Source organism: Seriola dumerili, unplaced genomic scaffold (genome assembly GCF_002260705.1).
Source record: "Seriola dumerili isolate Sdu_G_001 unplaced genomic scaffold, Sdu_1.0 BDQW01000091.1, whole genome shotgun sequence".
Taxonomy (NCBI): Eukaryota; Metazoa; Chordata; class Actinopteri; order Carangiformes; family Carangidae; genus Seriola; species Seriola dumerili.
Window position 1 is genome coordinate 1,633,954 of NW_019174346.1, and position 21,882 is coordinate 1,655,835.

Below are 21,882 nucleotides of genomic sequence, written 5' to 3' on the forward strand. Positions count from 1 at the left end.
GCTGTGTGTGAGTGTGGAGCCTTTGCATTCAAGTCCATAATCAACCCCTCTGCCAGTGCAACACCAGAACAACATCTGGTATAATTATGTAAATAACTTAAGCTCCTTTCACACTGGACAAAAAACCACAAACACTCGCTAACATCTGGCTTCTGTCCTCAGTGTGAACAGATACAGTCGTCATTCAGTCCCAGGTCAAATGACTCTGCAGTGGTCACAGGTATTCATCCACTCCAGCTCTGATCAGCAGTGATGTAAACGTGACACACGGGTGACCTCGCTAACGTTCACCGGCTCACCTGCTGGTAAACCAGAAACACTGCGGCTGCGCCTTATTTATATGGGCTGCAGTCTGTGGGCTACACACATTACGGCACAGCTATGCTAACAATGCTAGCCATGCTAACTAGCTGCTAGCTGCTGTACAGGCCCGCCGATTCTGCGCTTCGCTCAAAGTACAGCCGTGAAATAACTTTTAAAAGTGACATTTACCAACACGGTGGCTAGCAGCTAGTTAGCATGGCTAACTCTGTCAGTCAGAACAGAAAGGCAAACTCGTCTCCTGGCAGCGTGAAAGGAGTCGATCTCCTGTGATCTCCTGTGCTCACTTTAATGTGAAAATGGAATTAACTTTCATGAAACACAGGAACCGTCCAGACGATACAGAACAGATGCAAATTAATGGCTCCACACATTTTTCCAGGAAATAAAGCTTCAATGACACAGTATGTTATTTCATTATGTCACATTTGCTAAGTCTGTTAGCAACACAGAGGAGGAGGTTTCTGAACCACTGAATTGGATGATTGGCATGAAGCTACTTTCCTTTTAATGTATTGAACCAGTACAAATACCTTTTTATATGAAGATATTTTCTTTTACCTAAAAATATCACTCAGCAAGCTGTCAGGACTTCCACAGTCCCTGCCAGAACAAATTCAGGTCATCAGGCTTTCATATGTTACGCTTTCTTCAATTTCCACTGTAAATACTGTACGGTATCGTCTCTGCAGCACATCAGTCTTTTAGCCACAAGGTGCACTTCAAAGTTTTTGCATCACAATGCTGTTTAAAGCAAAGCAGACGTGAAGAGGGTGGTGCAGAATGAAATGAAAGTCCTCATCAGGCACAAAGCTGTGCTCATCGCTCATCATCCTCACGTTCAATCTGCTCAGATGCAGTCTTTAGCTGCAGGGGGGAAAAACACTCTAAATTCACTGTTTCCTCCTCAATCAGCCATGAAAGTGTGAAAGTGTGTCGCCTCTTTATGAAGGATGTTTGTTCACTGGCATTTCTGTAATATGCATAATTTAACTTAAGCATACTACACTTACCAATTGTGCATGAATAAAGAAAAATATTTCTCAGTCATGACTTTAATAATTTAAAAGTGTATCAATCACGCCAAAGGAGGAGAGGATACTGCACAAATAAATGGAGAGGTAACGTTGTTCTGTCTCCTGAGTTAGTGCAACAGTTCATTTAGAAAAAAAACCCCACAGGAGTTTAAATATCAAGAAGTTCAACAAAAAATGACTTTCCATTAAATGTTAAACGTAGCAAGACATTGTATAATTTATGAACAATAGTATATAACCAGTTTAACAACAACACACACTGCACCTGCGACCACAACATCAAGGAGGTTGTCTGTGTTTAAATGTGCTATTCTTGTTGTGGCACATTTTTCTTTTCCATTGACAAGTTTTGATAAGACAGAGTGTGGGCAACACATGACGTACTTCTCCATTCAGAGAGAACGTACATCAGAGAACCTGCCACACTTACCCAGCACAGGACACGTTTTACCCACATATGATTCATGGTGCAGGTGTTCATGTAAGATTTCCCTTTGACATGGAGCTGACGTGACACTGTGTTGTTGACCAGTCCACCAGAAATAACTTTTTAAATTGGTTCAGAAACGTTGTTATTTTAGTCACAAATTTTACATATTGTAACAAAAATGACCGAGTAATACTCAAACAACGAGTGGGTCCGTCCAGACGACATGCACTGAATTATATGTAAAACTATATCTCCATTACAAATCAAAATCCCAACCAGTTTCAACCAGTGAATCTTCCACTTAGTGTGAATATGTGTCACTCACTGGTTTCTCTATGAATTCAATTGATAAATCTGTACATGTTGATCTGCATATAAATGATTTTTATTTTTTACATTTGAAGTTTGTTATCTAACCATTTCCCCCCATGCATGAGAAAAGTCTGGTGTGCTGGAAATTGCAAATCCTGCTACATGGGACAAAAGTGTGCAGTTGATTTTGTGTGAATATGTGCATCAAAGTGGAGAGAGCTCAGCTAATTACACAGTTTATTGTTGCTGCAGATCTCTGCATAATTATATGTTTAGAAACACAAAAGCTCCATCAGTTGTATCTAAAATCATTTCATCAGAGTTGTGCATTTATTCAACAACTTGTTTTATTTTCACTTTACGAAGCTGAGTACAGCAGGTACTATCGGTCAGCGTATCAGGTGAAGCTGCCCCGAACACAACTGCTAAGCTGAAAGTATCAGGTTTAATGATTTATGAAAGCAACAGATATCAAATTGATATCTTTTATAAAATGGATTATGTGTGCTTAAAAACCAGCTGTGATGCTGCGCGGTTCCTTCCTACTGATGGAAGTGAATCATTTCTAAAGCTGTTGATGGACTAAATAAACCAAATTCAATTTGATTTAAATGGAGAAATAGAAACTGAAATAAAATGCATTCAATTTGAAATCTTGACTTGATGACGACACAGTAAATTACTGAATTTCATAACAAATGCATTTTTTTTAATTAAAAAACAAAACAAACAGAAAACACTCATTGGTTTTCAGTCACTTAATGAAAATGTCACATACTTTTGTTCAGCTTTCATTTCCAACACATGAGCACGAACAAGCGGAGAAAGATGAAAACAATAGCAGCGACTCACCCGGTCTTTTGTCGTTTCGACCTTTTCGACCCCCGCATAGTCGTACTTTGGAGATCAGGACCAGGATCTGTTTCTGGCACAAGGACTTGTTGCTCTTAGGGCAGGGCTTGCGCTTGTTGGTTACCGGTCGGTTGGCTTGGTCGTCCTTGACCGCCCGTTTCTGTCTGATGAGAGAGCTGGCGAGAGCTGCCATCTTCCCCCCCTCTCACCTTTGGGAGGGGGGTGCCTTCCTTCCCAGTACCCCCTTTACTGGTTTGGGTTTTGCTTTCCTCAAAAAACTAGAGTAGGACGGGTGCTTTAGAGTAACCCCCACGGGGGAGACGGGCCGTCTAAAGTGGGTGAACAGGGAAGAGTTTAGTTGGAGGGTTCCTTGGGAGAGGGGAGAAATGGAAGAAATGCAAGTTCACCTGCAGTCCAATGTAAAGCCTCCACTCTGCCCAAAAATAAAAATCTGACACTAACGGAGCGCACGGAAAAAGTGCCACAGTCACATCTTCAGTTTGACAGAAAAACCAGTGAAGAAGGACTGACTTTTAACAAGGGGAGGATGGAGAGATTTCTACCCCTCTTCCCCACTCATCTTTCACATCAAAATGCGCCTCAACAGCCAAGTTGAAAATTTTATATTGCAAAACGACTAACCTACTTTAAATAGACAGCACCAAAGAGGAGGTGCTCAGATGACTTTACATATAAAAACACTTTTACTGAAGAAAAGTGAAATCATTTTGAATGCTAAGAAGCTCTTAAAAGCGCAAAAGAAATCAAACTGTTTGTCACCATTTGTGCAGTCCACGGAGGTCCAACTTTGCCTCCCATTTAAATGTGGCAGCATGGAATAATGAGCTGAGAGTCTAGGCGGTAATCCAGCCGACTTAAATCCAGAGGTAGAACAGCAGGCGGGACGTTGATGGTCTTTGTCGGAAGGAAGCCGGGAACAGAGCGGAGACATGGACACAGACAGAAGGAGATTCCTCTTCTGCCTCCGATGGCACGCTCCTTTCCCACAGTCCTCACCGAACCCCCTCCTCCCCCTCCCCATCTCCCTCCACCTCCTCCCCCTCCTCCTCCTCCTACTCCTCCTCCTCCCATCCAAAGTCAGCGAGTGGTTGTGAGAGTATGTGTGCGTGAATTCCAGCAGCCACCATCAGTAGAGGTGACATTCATGAGAGAGAGAGAGAGAAGAAGAGGAGGGGGGGGGCAAAAAAGAGCGAGGGAGACAGGAGGGAGGGAGGGAGGGAGGTATAGAGGCTGTGATGTGTGAGAATGAGCTTGGTGAGGGTACGGGGGGGAATGTGGGAGAGGCGGGTAACAGCCACTTCAGAGGCTTCAGTTTTCTTATTTTACAGCAACGTCCCTCAAAAAAAAAAAAAAAACCTCAATCATTTTGACTGAGAGAGAGCGACAGAGCCAGAGGGGGAGGGGGGGGTGCTTAAGGTGCAGATTGTGACAGTTCTCTGTCTCCTCGAAAGGAACAGCATCACCCATGTGCTACCTTCCTGTCAGACACACACACACACACACACACACACACACACACACACACACACATCAGCATGTTCTGTAGTCTTCTCTGCTCTAATTGTTTGTCTCCAGTCAGTGTTCTTCTTCGTCTCCCCCCTGACATCCGCTCAGACAGTAGTAACCTCCACAGTCTCCCTCTGATCTGTTTCCTTGAGCTCCACATATGAAATAGAAGAAGAAGAAGAAAAAAAGACTTTGTTCCCCAAAACTGGCATTTAGTGTCTGACATGGCTGACTGCTGGCTTACGCTAACCCTGACAGAAACATGAGCTTGGACAGATTGAGTTAGACAGCTCACCCTGCCAACACACATACACACACATGCACACACACAGTCGTATCACCCCGGCTCTCCCTCAGCACCCCCCACCCCCGCCCCCACCTGCAAAATGCCCAAAACAACAGACACACATGTGCACACATGTGAGTGTGCACACGCACTTCCCTCATTTGTTCTACATCCATTTAGATACAACTTCAAGGGCTGACATCAGAGATTTGCTCCAATAATTTGGTACAAAACAAACTTCCACAGTATCAGTAGAGAGCACAAATCATGCTGACATAGTTTCCCACAAAATAGTGGGTGCTGCTAAATGAAGATGCCCTGCAGTCAAGCATTTCTGATCTTGTTGAGTTGCAACAAACACAAGGTTTATACAAAGACAAACAACGACAGACTGGAGACAAACTGTGTGTTTGGAGGAACAGAACGAGAGGCTCCAACGTTTACGTTTATTTCTATAAAATGAAATCAGCTGACTCTGCTCCGCTTATATTTATTCTATGTGAAAGTGTCACCTCCTCCTCCGCCCCAAACAACCACAGGTCGTTTGTTTTCAACCCTCTGATTGGAGCCATATGAGCGTCCCCTGAAATAGCGCCCCCGTGGCGGCAGGCGTTCCAGACCTCAGTTACAATAATAAACACGCGGGCTGTACCGACAGCGGTGTACCTACCTTCGTCTCCATGGTTACTACAATAATGTGATTTGGGTTAAAAAAGTACCTCCTCAACATTTCACTATCTTTGTTGTCAGGGTTACGAGATAAACGGCTGGTTGACATGGGAATCGAACACCACTCTCCTGTGTCACATTCATCCATCCACCTCCTCCTCCTGACGTGGACCTCTCTTTATCCTACGTCACCGACACTTTCACCGTTGCTCCTGTCACAATTACTACGACCACTAGATGTCGCCTAGCAACAAAATAGACGACCTGCGGGCTTGAGGACGGTCTCAGACTTTAACTTCATAAATCAAGGCTCAACATTTTGCACCTTGAGTCTTTAGTACAACTGAATATAAAAACAGCAGAAACAGCTCTGGCCTCAGACTCAATAATTCACCTCATGTGAGAGCCGATCAATCCCGTTTTATTTGGCATGGCGCGTCTTTTACAAGCCGATTGCCAGGGAAACCAGCAGTGGAAGCAACTTGAAAATGCAAGGTCGATTCAAATCGTTTCTAACAATGCCGAGCAAGGTCACCGTCTGTCAGGGCTTGATTGACAGGTGACAGCGGATGTTTGGTCTCCGTGGAGGGACGAGGGCACAGCGGGGGCGGAGGAGAGGGAACCTCAGATGAGATAATGCACTTTGTATTGACCGGAAAACAGAATAGAGATTTTTCTCCTTTTCTAATGATCCCCCCTCCCGCGCCCTCCGACCATCTCCGGCCACACACTCGTCTTCGTTCCCTGGGTGGAGAATCAGTCTCCTAACGGACAGCACATTACACACATCTCCCCGGTCACAGGCACATGATGCCAAGTTACACCAAAAGAAAGCTAAGTAGGGATTGTTGAACAGTCTCAAGGTCAAGAAATGCTTCCATCATTACAATCGTGTTTCCTGCCAAAAACTAAGTGACTCATTAAGACCAAAACCATTTCATTTCTTCATAAGAGCTATCACCTGTATAAACACAGCCCAACTAACAACTAATCACCCACTTTGTCAGGACTCCCATTAGTTATTTCCAATTTATTACCATAGAAATTCAATTTTTTGGTCTTGCTCAAATGCAGTTTATGCACACCGCAGGGAGCTCACTGTTCAACCACGTTCTTAAACTCACATCTGGATTGACTGTGCGAGCCCAGCTGTCATTACTGACATCTCCGTCAATAAAAACACAACACAGCAGGAATCAAAATGAAAGTAAGAAAATTAAAAATAGAAAATAAGCATTCTGTCACGTGTCCATATATGAATTCTCATCATCTGAACAAGGCACAAAAGGGGATTAAATGCAGATGTTTTACTGAAAATGCCACATGCCACAATCCCCGCATGCATATCAAATGTACATGGAAGCCGAGGGTATTAACAGCACATCCTCTTTTAAAGTGCTTTATGTTGAAATGTTTTTTCCCAGGATAATGATTCCCAGGTTTTAGTGCCTTCCCTGTTACCTAACAAAGACTCCTATAATCTTCAGTAGATGGGATGAATACTCTGTTAAAGGTTGGAAATTTGGGATTGTTGTTTTAGGGATAATTGGTCTGTATTTGTATCAGTGGTGGAAAGTAACTAAGTACATTTACTCAAGTACTGTAGTGAAGTACAGTTTTGTGATACTTGTAATTTACTTGTGTATTTCCATTTCATTCTACTTCATACCTCTCCTAAGTAATGTACTTTTTACTCTATTATATTTATGTCCCAGTTATAGGTACTAGTTTTTTTCAGATTAAGATTTTACATAAACATATATAGAGTAAATTTAAAAATAAATCAAATTAAAAAGTCAAATTCATAACAAATATATATGTATATATATATAATTTTATTTTCCCATCAAATTTCTCAGAAAAAAAAATAAAGATTAAACAACAATTGCAAAAATTAGAATTAATTTCATTGTCTCAGATTTATCTTGTGAGCCTTTGACTAAACTACCTGACTGTTTAAAACCAGCTCCACCACAAGCAGTTATAACAACAACCCAGGGCTTTTACTTTTAATGGAGTATTTTACATTGTTTCACTGGCACTTGCTCCAGTAAAGGAATCTGAGTGCTTCACCAGAACAGCTGGAGCACAGCCTGACATAGCCTCCGACTTCACTGCTGGATAAACTCAATCTTTACTGTGTGTGATGATTACTCTCTTTGTGTCATTCTTTTTATATCGGCATGTACTGAAACGATTTGCCCAGTAATTGAATGGCCAATCAACTGAAAATAAAACTGTCAACAACGTTTATAAGCAATTAATCATTAAAGTCAATTATTTAGCAAAAACTGCCAAATATCCGCCGCTGTGAACCTCTCAGAGGATCAGCTGTTCAGCTCTCGTCTGTTTTATATGACACTTGGTTGAATATTATCAGGTTTTGGACTGGACAAACAATTTTGGGGAATTGTGATGATCATTATTATCGTTAAAAAAAGATCAAATACAGTAAAAAAAAAAAAAAATGACAGATTAATGACAATAATCGGTGGTTACAGAAACAAAAACAAATGTACCAGAATCTCTCTGTTTATTCAACTTTGCTAAACTCACTGACTACAAGTGATGATGAGACTGAGTTGCGGTGAGATTGCGGCATGTGTGTAGAGTGTTGGTCCAGAGGAAGATGATTGGAGTTCAGACATGCAGCCGTGTTTACATTAACACACAGATGATGCACACGCGAACGCACACACAAAGCCAGAAAGAGTTAAACACATCAAAACAATTGGCCTAGTTCTGTCTCTTTCTCCCTCCTCTTTTTATCACTCTCTCTCTCCTTCAATCCGCTCTCAGCTCATCATGCTGTCCACAGATGACAGGAGGTATTCTTCGTTAATCCCCCTCCATTATGCGACCATGTGGAATCTGAGGCCTGCTTCTTGCACACGGAAATAATATTTCCAATGTCCATGACCCATGGGTGAGTTGCTCATTAGCTTTGAGCAGCACATATCATTCTCACTTTCATTCTTTACTTCGCCCTGTTCAGATCAGTCTCTGGTAATTAGTTTTTAATCGTGAGAATTACTCTGTGTGAGACACATGCAGATTCTGCTTTTTTCAGTTTTCTCTTCATTATCTCCTGATTTTCACTCACTGTGAGTCAGGCTTTTTTTTTCTTTTACTACAACACACGCCTGAAATGCTTTGCTCTTCAGTAATGCCAGTTGTGCTGAATTTTCTAAATGAAAGCGAGACTCAACATATTCAGCGTTGTTTTACATTTTGTGTATTACTGCATCCAGCTGAGTCGGGAAAGTAAATCACAAACATTCATGTATTACCAGGATTTTATAACAATATTTACTCGACTTACACACATCACACCAAAGGCGTTGGTTTGCTCATACACACACACACACACACACACACACACATATACACATAGAGACTGACTGCAAATGGTTTACTTTATTTAATGTGTATTAGCTGATATAACTTCTCTGAAACCGGATTTTAAACAGATATTTTAAAATAATATAAATCTGAGACTAAACTGAGGTCTATTTAAATTTTTCATGTGACAGATTTTCAAGAAAATGTCACAAGAAAATAAAAGTATAAACTGTAGATAGTGTGCAACTGTTTGAACCATCTGGGATCTCACCTGAGACACCTGCAGCTCTGTCCCTCAACGCAGCGCTGCAGGTTCAGGACAGTGACACGGCGTCTTTAAATCATGTCAAATACGTCTTTTATTGTTTTTCATTCAGCTCCTGAACTTGTTTAAAGATCTTTCACTGTGACATCAGAGCTCACCTGAGAGCCTGCAACTCACCTGTCTGTGTGTCTTTGTGGCTCAGTCAGCTGACAGGATTTTCTGTGGCTTATTTACCTTAATGTTCCTTTCCTAATGACCCATACGCAGTAATACTTCAGCTCTTGGTCCACTCTGGGAAAGAGGAAAGGATGTCATTAAACAGTAAATATAGATAAATGTTTGGATTCATTACACATCCTTCTTGTTAGATAAGCTCAGCTGTTACTGTTACTTCAGTTCTTCATTAATTCATTTCAGGAGTAATTTTCACTTACAGTGATAAAACATTTTAATAAAATGAGAATCGCAGATTAGCTGACCCCTAACCACTGCAATGTGAATATGATATCAGCTGGTGTTAGTTCTCTCCACTGAAGATGTTTTCAATGATTTGACATTTGAAATGTTTAAACTACAAATACTTCACATGCATCACCAGCTGGTCAACAATGTGCCATTCAGTCTGAATCTGAGGATTACCAGATCAAAGTGGAGTCCCAGACTTTCACTCAAACCTGGCAACTCTGATCTTACAAGTAACACAATGTGAAGCTTCAATAGCAAGATCAGTAAAAATATTGGGAGGAACAATAACACCTTGACACATCACATCTATGCTCATGAATCACATAAACGTAACAATATTAATGTTCTGTTAGCCATGAGTCCCAGTTTTGTTTCGTTGCCATCTTAATTTCTGGGTGTGAGTGTCACACAGACAAGATCAGTGTCTGAAATTATATATATATATTTATCTATTATTATGTAATGCCGTAAAAACAATACAAACAGTGGGATGAAAGAATAGATAGACATGTCCTACAATCCCACAATGAAATGCTCTGCATTGTATACATGCAAAAATTACTGTTGTCTTTTGAGATTTATTGAAAGACGATGTGCTCTGTTTCGCTGTGCTGTATTTACCTGTATGCATTAAACCCCTTGAGTGACAGGTCTGTGGAGATACTGTTTAATTTGCTTTCAACTCGTTTCATATTCATTATTTTTCAGGCTTTCTGATTCATGCCTGTTGAGATTCCATCCCATCAGCTTCATAGACCCTTTACGTCTCCACATCCTTCATGTCTTTGCAGAGAGTCCAGCAGTAGCAGACACTTACGGTCACGTATCATCTGCATATCAACGAAGGTGATGCAGTTTCATCTATATGCCTTTATTTTGACATGAATAATATCATCACTCCTGTTATGGCTGTATTTTTAAATATCTGCCTGTAAAGTTTCTCAAATGACGACAGCTACCTTCACTTTTTAAATTAGCCACACGCTCAAATCCTTTTCTCTGCTTCGTGAATGTTTGTGTCAGAGTGAAGCGTCATCAGGACTTCACTTGGTTAGGTCACTGTAGCTGCCACTTATGTTTCACACTGCACTAGACTAACAGCCATTATAAAGATACTTTTACATCCAAACTACAGCAGCTAGCATGCTACAGACAAGAGGTACCAAACATTAAGAAAACAATAAACCTTGACCAGAAAATTATATTAAACTTTGACTTTTCTCAAGTTTTTGTTGTATCAACAAACCATAAGAATGAACAGAACCAACTCTTCCACATTCCAGGTCGGACATTTTCTTTTCCCATTGCCTTCATCTTCACCATTGCCTGAGGTAAAGTCTCAGCAGGTAAATCCACAGGATTACACCTGCCTTTCTCAGAGTGCGTAGCGTTTGCTTGATGAATGCAGATGTTGGAAGGCCTCTGTGTTAGTGCTATTAAAGCCCAAAGTCACCCCAGCTGGTTCAACCATCACCACACTAACCCCCTCTCACTCTGTCCTGTGTGATCCTCTCCACCAGTGGCAGCTACTGCTGTGATGACTGATAGACCTGCTCATGTGGAGGAAGCCAAAGGGAGACTTTACTCATTGTTATTTGACCCTCGTCTTCACAGTAAACGTTTTTTCTTCCTTTGACTTTTACTGAGTTTTATTTTCACATCTTAGCGTTATACAATAATGACTCTGCTCAACAAACTCCAATCTGGTTTAAAAAATCAAGTGAAACAGAGAATTACAAGACTTTACACTTTAGGGCAGGAGGTTCTCAGCTTGGTCTGAATGGACTAAACTGTTATATTCATTCATCCTCTAAAAATTATTGTCTGTCATTAAGCATTAGGGCTTTTTGAATTCAGTTAATAATAACCATTTTCAAAGCACTTAACTGTGTCACATGAAAAAAAAACTGCCTCTAAACTTCCAAATGCTTTCATCTGTTTTCTTTGACGTGACTGGCTGCGTGAAGACGAGTGTAACTGCAGAGGAAGATGCAACAGTGATGTTTTAGTCAGATTAATGTGAGCCAGGATCTCTGCTGTTCAATCCTCAATCTCTTTTGTCCTGCTCCACAATCTTCCCCCGTCGTTTCTGTCGCGCTGAATGAAAACAGAAATAGGCCTGTGTCAGATTAGGATGACCTTTCATTTCGTGGATTAGGAATGGAAATGAAATGTTTGGCTGCAAATAATGACTCCTGATTTATGAACCAATCTCACAAGAATCGAATCTCATCATCCCTGCAAGAATGTTCTCAGTAAACACAAACAGTGCAGAAACGTAGAAGTCAAAGTGTGTCTACGTGAGTGTGTGTGTGCTCAGTGTGCATAAACGTATGGTAACACTGCAGTTTTTTTTGTTGTTGTTGTTATGATGTATTCATGCATATAGAAAGAGGATCCACAGAGAGTCAAAGCTAAGCAGGAACGCAGGAACAAGATAGTTTTATGCCAGAAAAATGAGGTCACATAAGTGGGTTTTGAGATTGGCTATGTATTCAGTATAAATATTGATTTTGTGTTTCTGGAGGTCTCTCAAGTGTTCCATCAGTCTTCTTAGCCTTTCACTACTTGACACTTAGTGCAGACTGTAAGAATAACTCACCCAGAAGAACTTTTTTAGGATTCAGAACACTTTATTGCACATAATCTTGATGGTTTCAGAAATTAGATTTCTCCTGTTCCACCGGCGCTGACGACACCTACCGATGTCAGAATTAGTGAACATATTAAAAAAGAAAAGTACAGCTGCTGGTGTTTATTCACGGGCAGTGATATAACCAAGATTATTTCATTTCGTGGGGAGAGGCTGATGCAGAATTGCAGGTTGGATGATGGAGGAGAGAAGTGGTAGGTGAGAGCTGGTATGTCCTTGGGGTTATCAGATGGGCACCTCCCATCACAGATGTTCTGCTGAATTAGGATCATAACACCTCTAGAAGGCTCAAAACGAACTTCTGGCACCAACCCCCCTCCGCTCTCAGCACTGAGCGGTTTCTGTGAATTCTCACTGTTACTTGTTACAATAAAGAGTCAGACAGTCTCATTGATGCATTTCCTGTGTCTCCTGCTCAGTGGGCTGTTATTCAGTCATTCAGTGAGGGCAGCTTAGCTTCGCTCACTCCACGCTCAAGTCCTCTCACACGGCGGGACAAGCCCTTTCTCCATCACGGAGGCTTTGTACTCATTAGCCTAATATTAGTGTTTTTTGAATAAAGGCTTTCATGCGCACACGCCAAATCCATGACAAGATTCTGTGGCTTAGTGAGTCAGTGAAACGACAAACAGGCCGACAGGAGCACAACAACCTCCCTCTCCTAACCCGTGAGATCCGTCAGCAGAAGACACATTTATTATATTATGCTTTTCTCTGAGGATGTTCACCTCAGAATAAAAGTAATATTAAACATGTGAAAGGAGCAAATGTTTGTACGAAATGCCTTTTCAGCCGTATGACCACTTCGGTCCAGACTGAAATAAACCCTGTCACAGCCTCAGAGTCCCAGCACAGCTGTAGACTGTCCACTCTTGTCTGTGCTCTGCTGCTCACTCTACTTGAATTTGGTAAACCTTCTGTTTAACCTTGTCAGCTTTGTGAATGTGTCTTAGTCACTGTTACAGTAGCATAGGTCCAAAACTGTGAAATGGCTCTGTGAGATCTGGGCTGTCTGGACTGAGTATGACACCGATGTGATGAAATGCGTTGGCAGCTGCCGCAGCAGGAGAGAGGTGTGTGTGCTGGTGGACAGTGTCACTGAAAAACAGTGGATTTGTGGCTGATGCATCTCTGTGTGTTTCAGTTTCACTACAGTTCAACCAGCCTGCAGTATTTTAACTCATTGTCTTCCACGTTCCACAGTCTGCAGCAGCTTGATCTGTATCTGTAGAGCTGATCCTGATCTCTGTGCAGGATACACAGCTCCTCTGTGTCACTGATACTGCCAACATGGCTTTCTGTTTATGGTAGCTGTACATCAGAGGTCTGCAACCTTTTCCCTGTGAGAGCTCCTCGTGTCTCATGTTACATTTATTCACATGTCGTATCAAAACACTCAAACTGACCTCAACAAATCAGATGGATAAGATCATTTAACAAGTCGTCAAATATCAACATCCACAAAAATGTGAAACTCACATCAGACTAAAATCTGCGTCATGATTCAGTCACACCTGAACACACAAAGATGAAAACACCACTGTAAATAAACCTCCATAAACCTGATGAGAAACCAGAGAAGAAGAAGCTCCACAGTCAGTGATCAGTGATAGTTGTCAGTTCATCAGTGGTTCATAACAAACAGGAACTTCAAATAGATAATTCATTTCATTTCATTTTCCAAAATATAAACGAGCTTGGGCTGAAAAAATCTGTACATACTAAACTAGAATCACCGCCTCACGGTCGTATCCCTCCACCACTCAGACTAGTTCCGGGTTACATCCCTGTTTATCCAATGGTTTTGCCATATTTCAAGAACTTCCGTCAAGGCGTTTCATGAGAATGTGACAGACCTACGGACAACCTGACAACAGAATGTCTTCGACTCTGGAGGAATAAAAATGATGTTCTCTGAACCTTTGGGTGAGCTACTGGTAGCTCCCGAGCCACATGTTGGAGACCACTGCTGTAGAGTCTACTTCCAGCTGCCCTCCTCATCTGTCACGCATATCAGGTGGTCACAGCGGCCGCTGAACAAATCCACTTAAAGCCGCTGATACTCATGTAATTATCTGTAGTGCTACTTTCGATGTGCCTGAGGTGAGTGAGAGGAGGTGAGGGTGAAAACAGTTTTTGTTGTTATTTAGCTTTTAACCTTCCTGTACTCAGGGTCTATAAACAGGAACACCCTGCTCACACACACACTTACAACCCATCTGATGTTTTTCACTGATCAAAGCGACACTTATTCACACTATCGGTCTAGACAAGTTAACATTATTTGTTCCTTCAACGTGAGTGCAGTGTTTCCTTTTAAAGCAGCACCAGTCAGTTTACACATAACCTCAAAATGTGCTTTAATATCTTCTTTTAATTAGAAGTATATTTGAGAGCTTTATATAAAAGCATTAGTGGTGAGGTTCAGGGAAATGGACATTTTTAGTCAGATTACAGTTTGAGACAGAATGTGTTCACAGTGAGACGGCACATGCAGGATTATGGTTTGGCAGGACTCTGTAAACAGATTGAAAGCTCAAGAAGTTGCATGAAACAAACATGACCTTTCCAGATGTGGAGAGCGGAGAGGGCGAGCCAATGGAAGATAGAGATAAAACCAAGAGCAGAACAGGTGTGGCTGACCTTTAAAAGACAAGATAATCATCTTGAGAATGAATGGCACGAACAGTTTATTAAATTAGGCCGACAGCGTCACAGCTCTCAGGTGTCTGAATAAACATCATCTGTTATTATTTTATTGGTAAAGCTTAAATGTGGGTTAATAATTTACAATTTAAACAGATCCATTAAACCATCTTCAGGTTTTAGACATTTCAAACGCAGACACCAGTGCTTGCTGACAGAAGCAGCATCAAGTGTATAGATGTTGAATTATTTTCCATGTAATTTAATGGGAAATATATTATTTAAATCATCTGATCTGATCAGAAATAGAGTTGCAAAGTGGGAGGAGCTATTTTAGGTGTAAGTCCCAATTATTCTCTCTGTAGGCAACGTCCTGTGAGTTGGAGCAAATCTGTGTCTGAAATGAAACTGTTCAGACCGAGTCATCAAAAAATATCATGAGCATCCGTCATTTGATAAATAATTCAAGATTCAAGACTGTGTAAAATATATGTATTCCACAGTGGAAGCTACAGATTTTACCGTAGAGAAAACTAATAATAGAATCAGCAGTTTAAAGTGGATTTAATCAGAATAATGTATCAGATGACAGTGTGAAAAGAGATTTGTCCCTGTTTTCACAGCGAGTCTCAGCTTGTTGTGCAGTTGTCCGGTTCAAGGTTCTGTCCTGGTTCTCTCTCCCCGCTCTCATAGTGTGATCTTCAGGCAGCTCTGCCCTCAGAGGACCGGAGGTTTCATTAGACGCAGGAGCGTCTGTTTCTCCTCACCTCTCGCAGGTCGTCAGTGCAGGGGTCAATTCAATTAGAACCACTCTTAATTGCACCTCTTGGTGAATCCCAAAGACTCCTCTGCAGCCTGGTAGATAGCGGAGCCGAGAGTTCCACATTTCACTGCTCCCCTTCACAAGAGAGTACTCTTTGAAGTTGTCGAGCTCCGCTGCAAGACAGCCTTTGAACCAGTGGGAAACTGCAGTGGATTAATGGATATTGCAGTCGAGTCTCTTGCTGGGGGCTTGCTTGTGCTATTGTGAGCAGACCATGCAGATCTTTGTTATTATCAACTTACCACAAGTCATAGCCTACATATGGCCCAGTCAGAGGCGGTGCCACGGGCGGCACTGTTTGTTTTTCTGATGTAAAAGAAAGGTTGTTATGACACGGCCACGCTCAGAGCAGCTGTAAACAGGAAGACATAGTCAGACTCCATGACAGTGTGAACTGCCAGAGTCCGTGTGGGCAATGCAGCTGCAACACGGACTGTAACAGTCATTGTAAATTGTGATTACCAGCAGTTTGTGACTAAATGACGGCGTTCTGTCAGTTGAACTGATCGCAGCCGTTGTGCAGTAGACTCAGTCTTCCTCCTCTTCGCTCATCCGCTGATATTGGTGCCACATTTTGGAAAAACTGAAAATCTAACCGTGACACCTGGGACGCATGAATGTTCAGACACAAATTGGCTGGCATATGATAATTAATTACCTGCTGTGATATGAAGACAAGCACACATGCACTGTCACACACACACACACACACACACACAGATGAAGACAGCAGTAGAAGTGGTTTCCTCTTTGCTCTGTCAGGTCTGCCTAGCAGGTCACTGAACAAGCACTGTCCCACCCGTGAAGCAAAATTAAATGACATGCGAGAGGAAACCTTGTAAGTGCTACAACAAATCAGGGAAGCAAAGTGTTGTCTTCTCTGAGAATCTCCCCTGAAATGTGAAGTGGTAAATCTGAGGGAGAAGGTTGTGTTTATGTTTGCTTGTGTTGCTAAGGGGTTTTCTTCTGGGTCTTAAATCTGCACAGTTTCAGATTAGTTAGAAATATTTTTGATCATGAAGGCCAGGTTTTACTTAGTTGAAAATATCTGTCGGCGCTCACCATCCTCGCTCCACTGTGAGTGCTGCGCTCAGAGATTTGCACCGCACGGGAGCGGTGTGGGTTAAGTTTAATTCAGTGGTCAGAGCAGGCTGTTTATCTCACGTGAGCCAACTTTAAATCCGGCTTTAGGTGTATTGAGGAATAAGCCAGTGCCCATTTTGAACTTGTGTGTGTGTGTGTGTGTGTGTGTGTGTGTTTGTGTGTGTGTGTGTAGGGGGTGGGGGGTGGTGGTGGGGTGGGGGGGGGGGGGGCAGGGCACCTGTGCCAACCCCTGTCGTGTTATTTAAGTCGAACTGAGGGAATACATTATGGATGGATCAGTCCTGGGTCTGCAGAGGAGTGGAGAAACAGAAAAAAACACTCAGGCCGAGGAAGAGAAACTAGAATATGTTTAATTAAACAAGTGCCTGATTATTGCTTTTGACTTCATGTGCTGTCATGTCAGAAAATTAGTTTAAAATGAGATCATGACATTTTACTTTTTACCTCACAGAGGGCAAGAGCTTATCCCAGCATGCATTAGGCGGCCTGGCAGTTCATAACAAGGCTTACACAGATTAACACCCTCACATTCGCCTTCTCACCTCTGAGGAAACAGCACCTTCACGCTGTGAGTCAACAGAGCGAGTCACTGACCCACCATGATGTTCAAATTGTTTAAAATGCAGCTTAATTAACACCTGAGCCGTGCGGCCAAACACAAGGAGTGTGATTATGGTTTTGTGGCCACCACTGAATTTTCCCTCCAATCACACTGAATTTCTCACACGTTTATGGATGCGATTGTTCTGCTGAAATGTGACCTTGGATATTTGAGATCATGTAGTGAACTAGTATATGGTGTCTAATTCTCGTGCCCTCGGTAATCAGCCCTTGGATTTGCATCCATGCCACCACAGGCTAGGTGCCTTTCAGCCAAAACTGCAGTTTAATCCACCAACTCTGTCCTCTCAATTCCCGTGGAGCGCAGCCAAATCCTTGTTTACCCCTAACCCTCATCTGTCACCACATTAAGCCTGTCTCTCAACAGAAGCCCCAACATTTCCTGCAATTAAAATATTAATATGATACCTTTTACTCTCACCATTAGACACACAGAAATATCTCCACAGATGCTTCTCTGTCACAATGACACAAGTGGGCGTGTGGGGAGTGCACTCAGAGTGCAGATGTGCTCTTGCACTTGGACACACACACATACACACAAGGACACACACACACACACACACACACACACATGCAGACTGAGTGGTTATTTATGTCGGCTAATCAGAAGAGACCGAAGTGCGGATGTGATTGTTTCTCATTGACACTTCACTGCACTGTGTGTAAATATGTAAATATCAGTCCTCCCTGCTCTCGCAGTCTTTTGTCATTTTATTTTAAGATGAGCATCATTAACATTTCATACAATCAGAGGGACAATTTTCACACACAATACACTGAGGAGAAGGGGGGGGGGGTACTGAGCCATGCTAGGTGCTCCTGTGAGGGTCTGCTCTTAGACACAGCAGTGTTGAGCTACATGCTAACACTTGCATGGCACTATGCTCACAGTGGCAATGCTGATTGTTCACCATCTTGGTTTAGCATTGTGGTGTTGCTAACAGTTGCTAGTCAACACTTTTCCGGGTCTTTGGTCACAAATAAAAGAACTGGACAAATTGATTTTCTGAAGGTCTCTACCTTAATGTTCTTAATTTACCATTTTATTTTACTTTTATTCCTTTTATTGGTTTTAAATGTTTTATTTTTATTGGACTATTTATTATTACATTAATCACATTTTATCCCTGTTTTTTTAATATTTGTAATTGACATACCTTTTTGGTTGCTGGTCTTCATTATTTTATTTTCTTAATGGTTTTAATTCATTCCTATCATCTATGTGTTTGTTTTAATTTGTGTCTAATGTTTTATCTTTACGCTGTCCTCATAGTTTTTGTGTTTGCAACTTCCTTGTTAATTCATACTTTGTGCAGCACATTGTGTCTCCACCTGAAATGAAATGTGCTGTATAAATAAAGTTTTTCTTACCAAAATTTAGTGACAGTCCATCCAATAGTTGTCCTCCAAAACCCTCCTTGCTACTTGAATGGGCCTAATGTTGCTAATATTGACTCTGAAAAATCAATAAACATATCCACTGATATGATAATGTCTAATGACTTAAACCCTCCTGAGAGATTTGTCCTCAGTGGTTATTGGTCTTCATTCAGCTGCTGCAGCAGATGAAAGATGTGGCATCAGAACTGCTGCAAAGTTACGCTGGAACTCTGACAGCTGTTTGCTCTTGTTTTAAAGTTGAGCAGTAAAAATTTACATCTTAGTAATATGGGGGTTTAATAGCCCACTGAATCTGCCTCTAAAATAGACCTCATAAGCTTTTGGCAGTACGCATTATAAACTGAGATGAATCTCAAGTCGCTGATTGCTGGAAAGAGGAGCCATAAAATGCAATACACTCGAGCCTTGTACAGTAGACTTTATAAGTCCGGACTCCATTAAAACTGACAGTGGTTAATTGGTTTAAGTTTAAACATGTGCTCTCAGATACAGCCTCATTTTGTTGTTTTTTTTGTTTTCCTAACTACTGTTTTTATTCTTCACTCTTAGTCCCACGCTGCTGCTGTTGGGTGGTGTGGGAACATTGTGATCTGAGAGGGTTTTCTCCTCTAATTACTGCCCTTGTTTTCGGACTGCAGCCCATCTCGTGTGTCATGGCTTAAGGAATAATTTGTCACACCCCGCTAGGAGTCTGTTTTCTTCTGTCTCTGTCTTTCTCTCTCCATCTGTCTGTGCACCATCCAGTGTGTGTGTGTGTGTGTGTGTGTGTGTGTGTGTGTCATTGTCGTTTGTCATTTCATATTCACCTCTCCAGTTTATCTTTAATTCTCGGCAGTCATAATGGAACTCCTCGTGACATCATAAATTGCAGCAATGCGCACAAAGGGGATCTAAACCTGCAATTAACAATGTAGTGGGGAGAAAATGTTGCACCACAGAGTGTGATAGTCTCCTGCTCGAGCTGCTCATGTAGGAATAATACAGAAAATGAAGCAGAAAGCAGGAAGGATTGGTGGTGAAGCAGAACAGAGTAAGAGAGATGACGCAAGCGGAGAGAAGGAGAGTGGAAGTGTGAGAGGAGCAAGAGAGTGAAAGTTGATAGAGAATGAAAAACTGATTACTTATTACCCCCTTGACTCTTAATCCAGTTTACAATAGTCGACTTCACCCAGGCAATTTTACTTCAAAGGTTTTGAGCCATGGCCAATTATGTTGCATCCAAGAGTTTCTTTTCGCACTGAAAAAAAAAAAATGTAGTCAAAGAGAATACTAATTAATATCAAGTCAGAGCCAGAAAATAAATCTTTTAGCTAGCTAGCGAACCTGAATATGTGCCATTCACCATCAGCCTGGTAAAGAGTGGGCAGATGAGCTTGCTGAAAAATTCCCTGCACAGAATTGTCATTATCATTTTAAAGATTCATGTTATTGCTGTGCTTGTACAGAAACCACGGATACTTACAATTCTATTTGATGGTGAAGTCGCTGAAATATGCAAAACAACCATTATGGTCTTTTAACACAATGTTAAATTTGGCATCTGATTTTAGTCTTTTGATAAAAATGTGTATTTGTTTTGTGTCTAACTGAACACATTTTAGTCTCATTTTCATGTCTTTAGATTTACAGCTGTTGGCATTTTTGTTGTGCTCTGTTACCATGGTTATAGGTGTCATTGTCATGTATTGTGAGGTTTGTAGAAAAGACACTGTGTCCATGTCCTGCTGTGCTGCAGTCACACAACAGACTGAACTGGAGAGACCAACATACTGTTCAGTGTCTGAAATGTCAGATCAAACATCTGGAGGAAGGTTGAGGTGGTTGACCACCGACATTAATCCTGTGACTCATTTCTTCTCAGCAACATTAAGAAACACACTACGGCCACATGTTTTAGTCGTTTGTCTCAGCTGCTTTGTTTCTTCTTCTTGTCTAATTCTCAGTGGATTTTAGATGAATTTAGGTAACACTACTGAAAGAGACAAAACATCACTGAATGCAAGGTGCTTCATATTAACGGGAGCTAACAGGTCAACCAGCTAAACCAACCTCCAAACAGCAGGATACTGTTTGACTAATCAGGAGCTACAGCGTGATTGAATAAGACTTTGTATTCAAATGGTAATTAGTTCATTTGTCCATTGTCTGTCTTTTACATTATTGTTTTGTTTTTATTTGAAAAATGAAATACAGTTGGTCACACTTCTCATTTTCAGAGGTGACTTTAATTATTTAGTTTTAGTTTTGTTTTCATCATGAAAAAAGATGTCGGTTAATATTTTTCATCAGTTTTTGTTGGAATGAACTGAGTGGATGAATAAACTTGCGCTGCAGAACATTTGTCTTTATACTAATGGCTTACGTGAGTAGCAGCAGCAAACATATCTACCAATATACACATAATAATAATCACAACAGGACGGGAATGAACACTGACAACATACAACACACATTCAACGTATGAAAGAGAAGAAGAATGTAGATCAACCATTCAATGACCACTGTAATCTGCCCCTAAAGCCCCAACAGCTCCCTCGTTTCATTCCCTCCCCAGAAACTATTAATACTCTCCCTGTGTTAATGGAGATTAATGGCCATGGGCAACAAACAGACGAGGAAGAGCAGAAGAAAAGCCGTCATGAGTGTGGGTGGGGGGTGTGGGTGTGGGTGGGGGGTGTGTGGAGGTGGTGGAGCACCTTGTGAGTGGGTAGAAAACGAGGATGGACTGAAAGATGGATAGATTTCATTAAAGGAAACACTGGATTCTGAGGTGAAAACACCTTCATACGTCTGTTCTCCAAATAATTACAGTTCATCGTCCCTTCCTCTCAGTGGTGGAGGTTATTGTCACGTGGGGGAGCGAAGAGAGTGTAGAGGAGGATAACAGAAAGCCTCCTCGTTCTACATGAAATTAGAGGGAAAAGAACAGAAGTAGCCAAAAGGTAAAGCATGTGTGTTCACAGTTAAGAGAAGCAGTTTGTGTGAGGCTGTTGAAGCGTCTCAGACAGTGTCAGAGACGTTACACGAGGCTGACTGACTGCAGACCGGCTGTCCTGCAGGCTGGGCAGCGTCAGAGCTGGTGGAGACAGCGTTTGAGTGACGGGGCCCGGCATGGTGTGTGCTCA

General features: G+C 41.7%; 2 protein-coding genes across 3 annotated transcripts in view; one reads left to right on the top strand and one right to left on the bottom strand.

Annotated features, from left to right (window-relative positions):
• The window catches only part of LOC111222151 (fibroblast growth factor 11-like), a 32,916-nt gene extending 29,771 nt beyond the window's left edge, over positions 1–3,145 (bottom strand). The window contains exon 1 of one of the 2 annotated variants that reach the window (XM_022745733.1): positions 2,953–3,145. In XM_022745733.1, coding sequence (XP_022601454.1) covers positions 2,953–3,145 — 193 coding nt within the window. Of the gene's footprint in view, positions 1–2,948 lie in introns of both variants that reach the window. The other variant, XM_022745732.1, reaches the window with a different exon arrangement.
• The window catches only part of LOC111222150 (neuroligin-2-like), a 94,482-nt gene that overhangs the window by 4,168 nt on the left and 68,432 nt on the right, over positions 1–21,882 (top strand). The gene's annotated exons all lie outside the window — the stretch shown is intronic.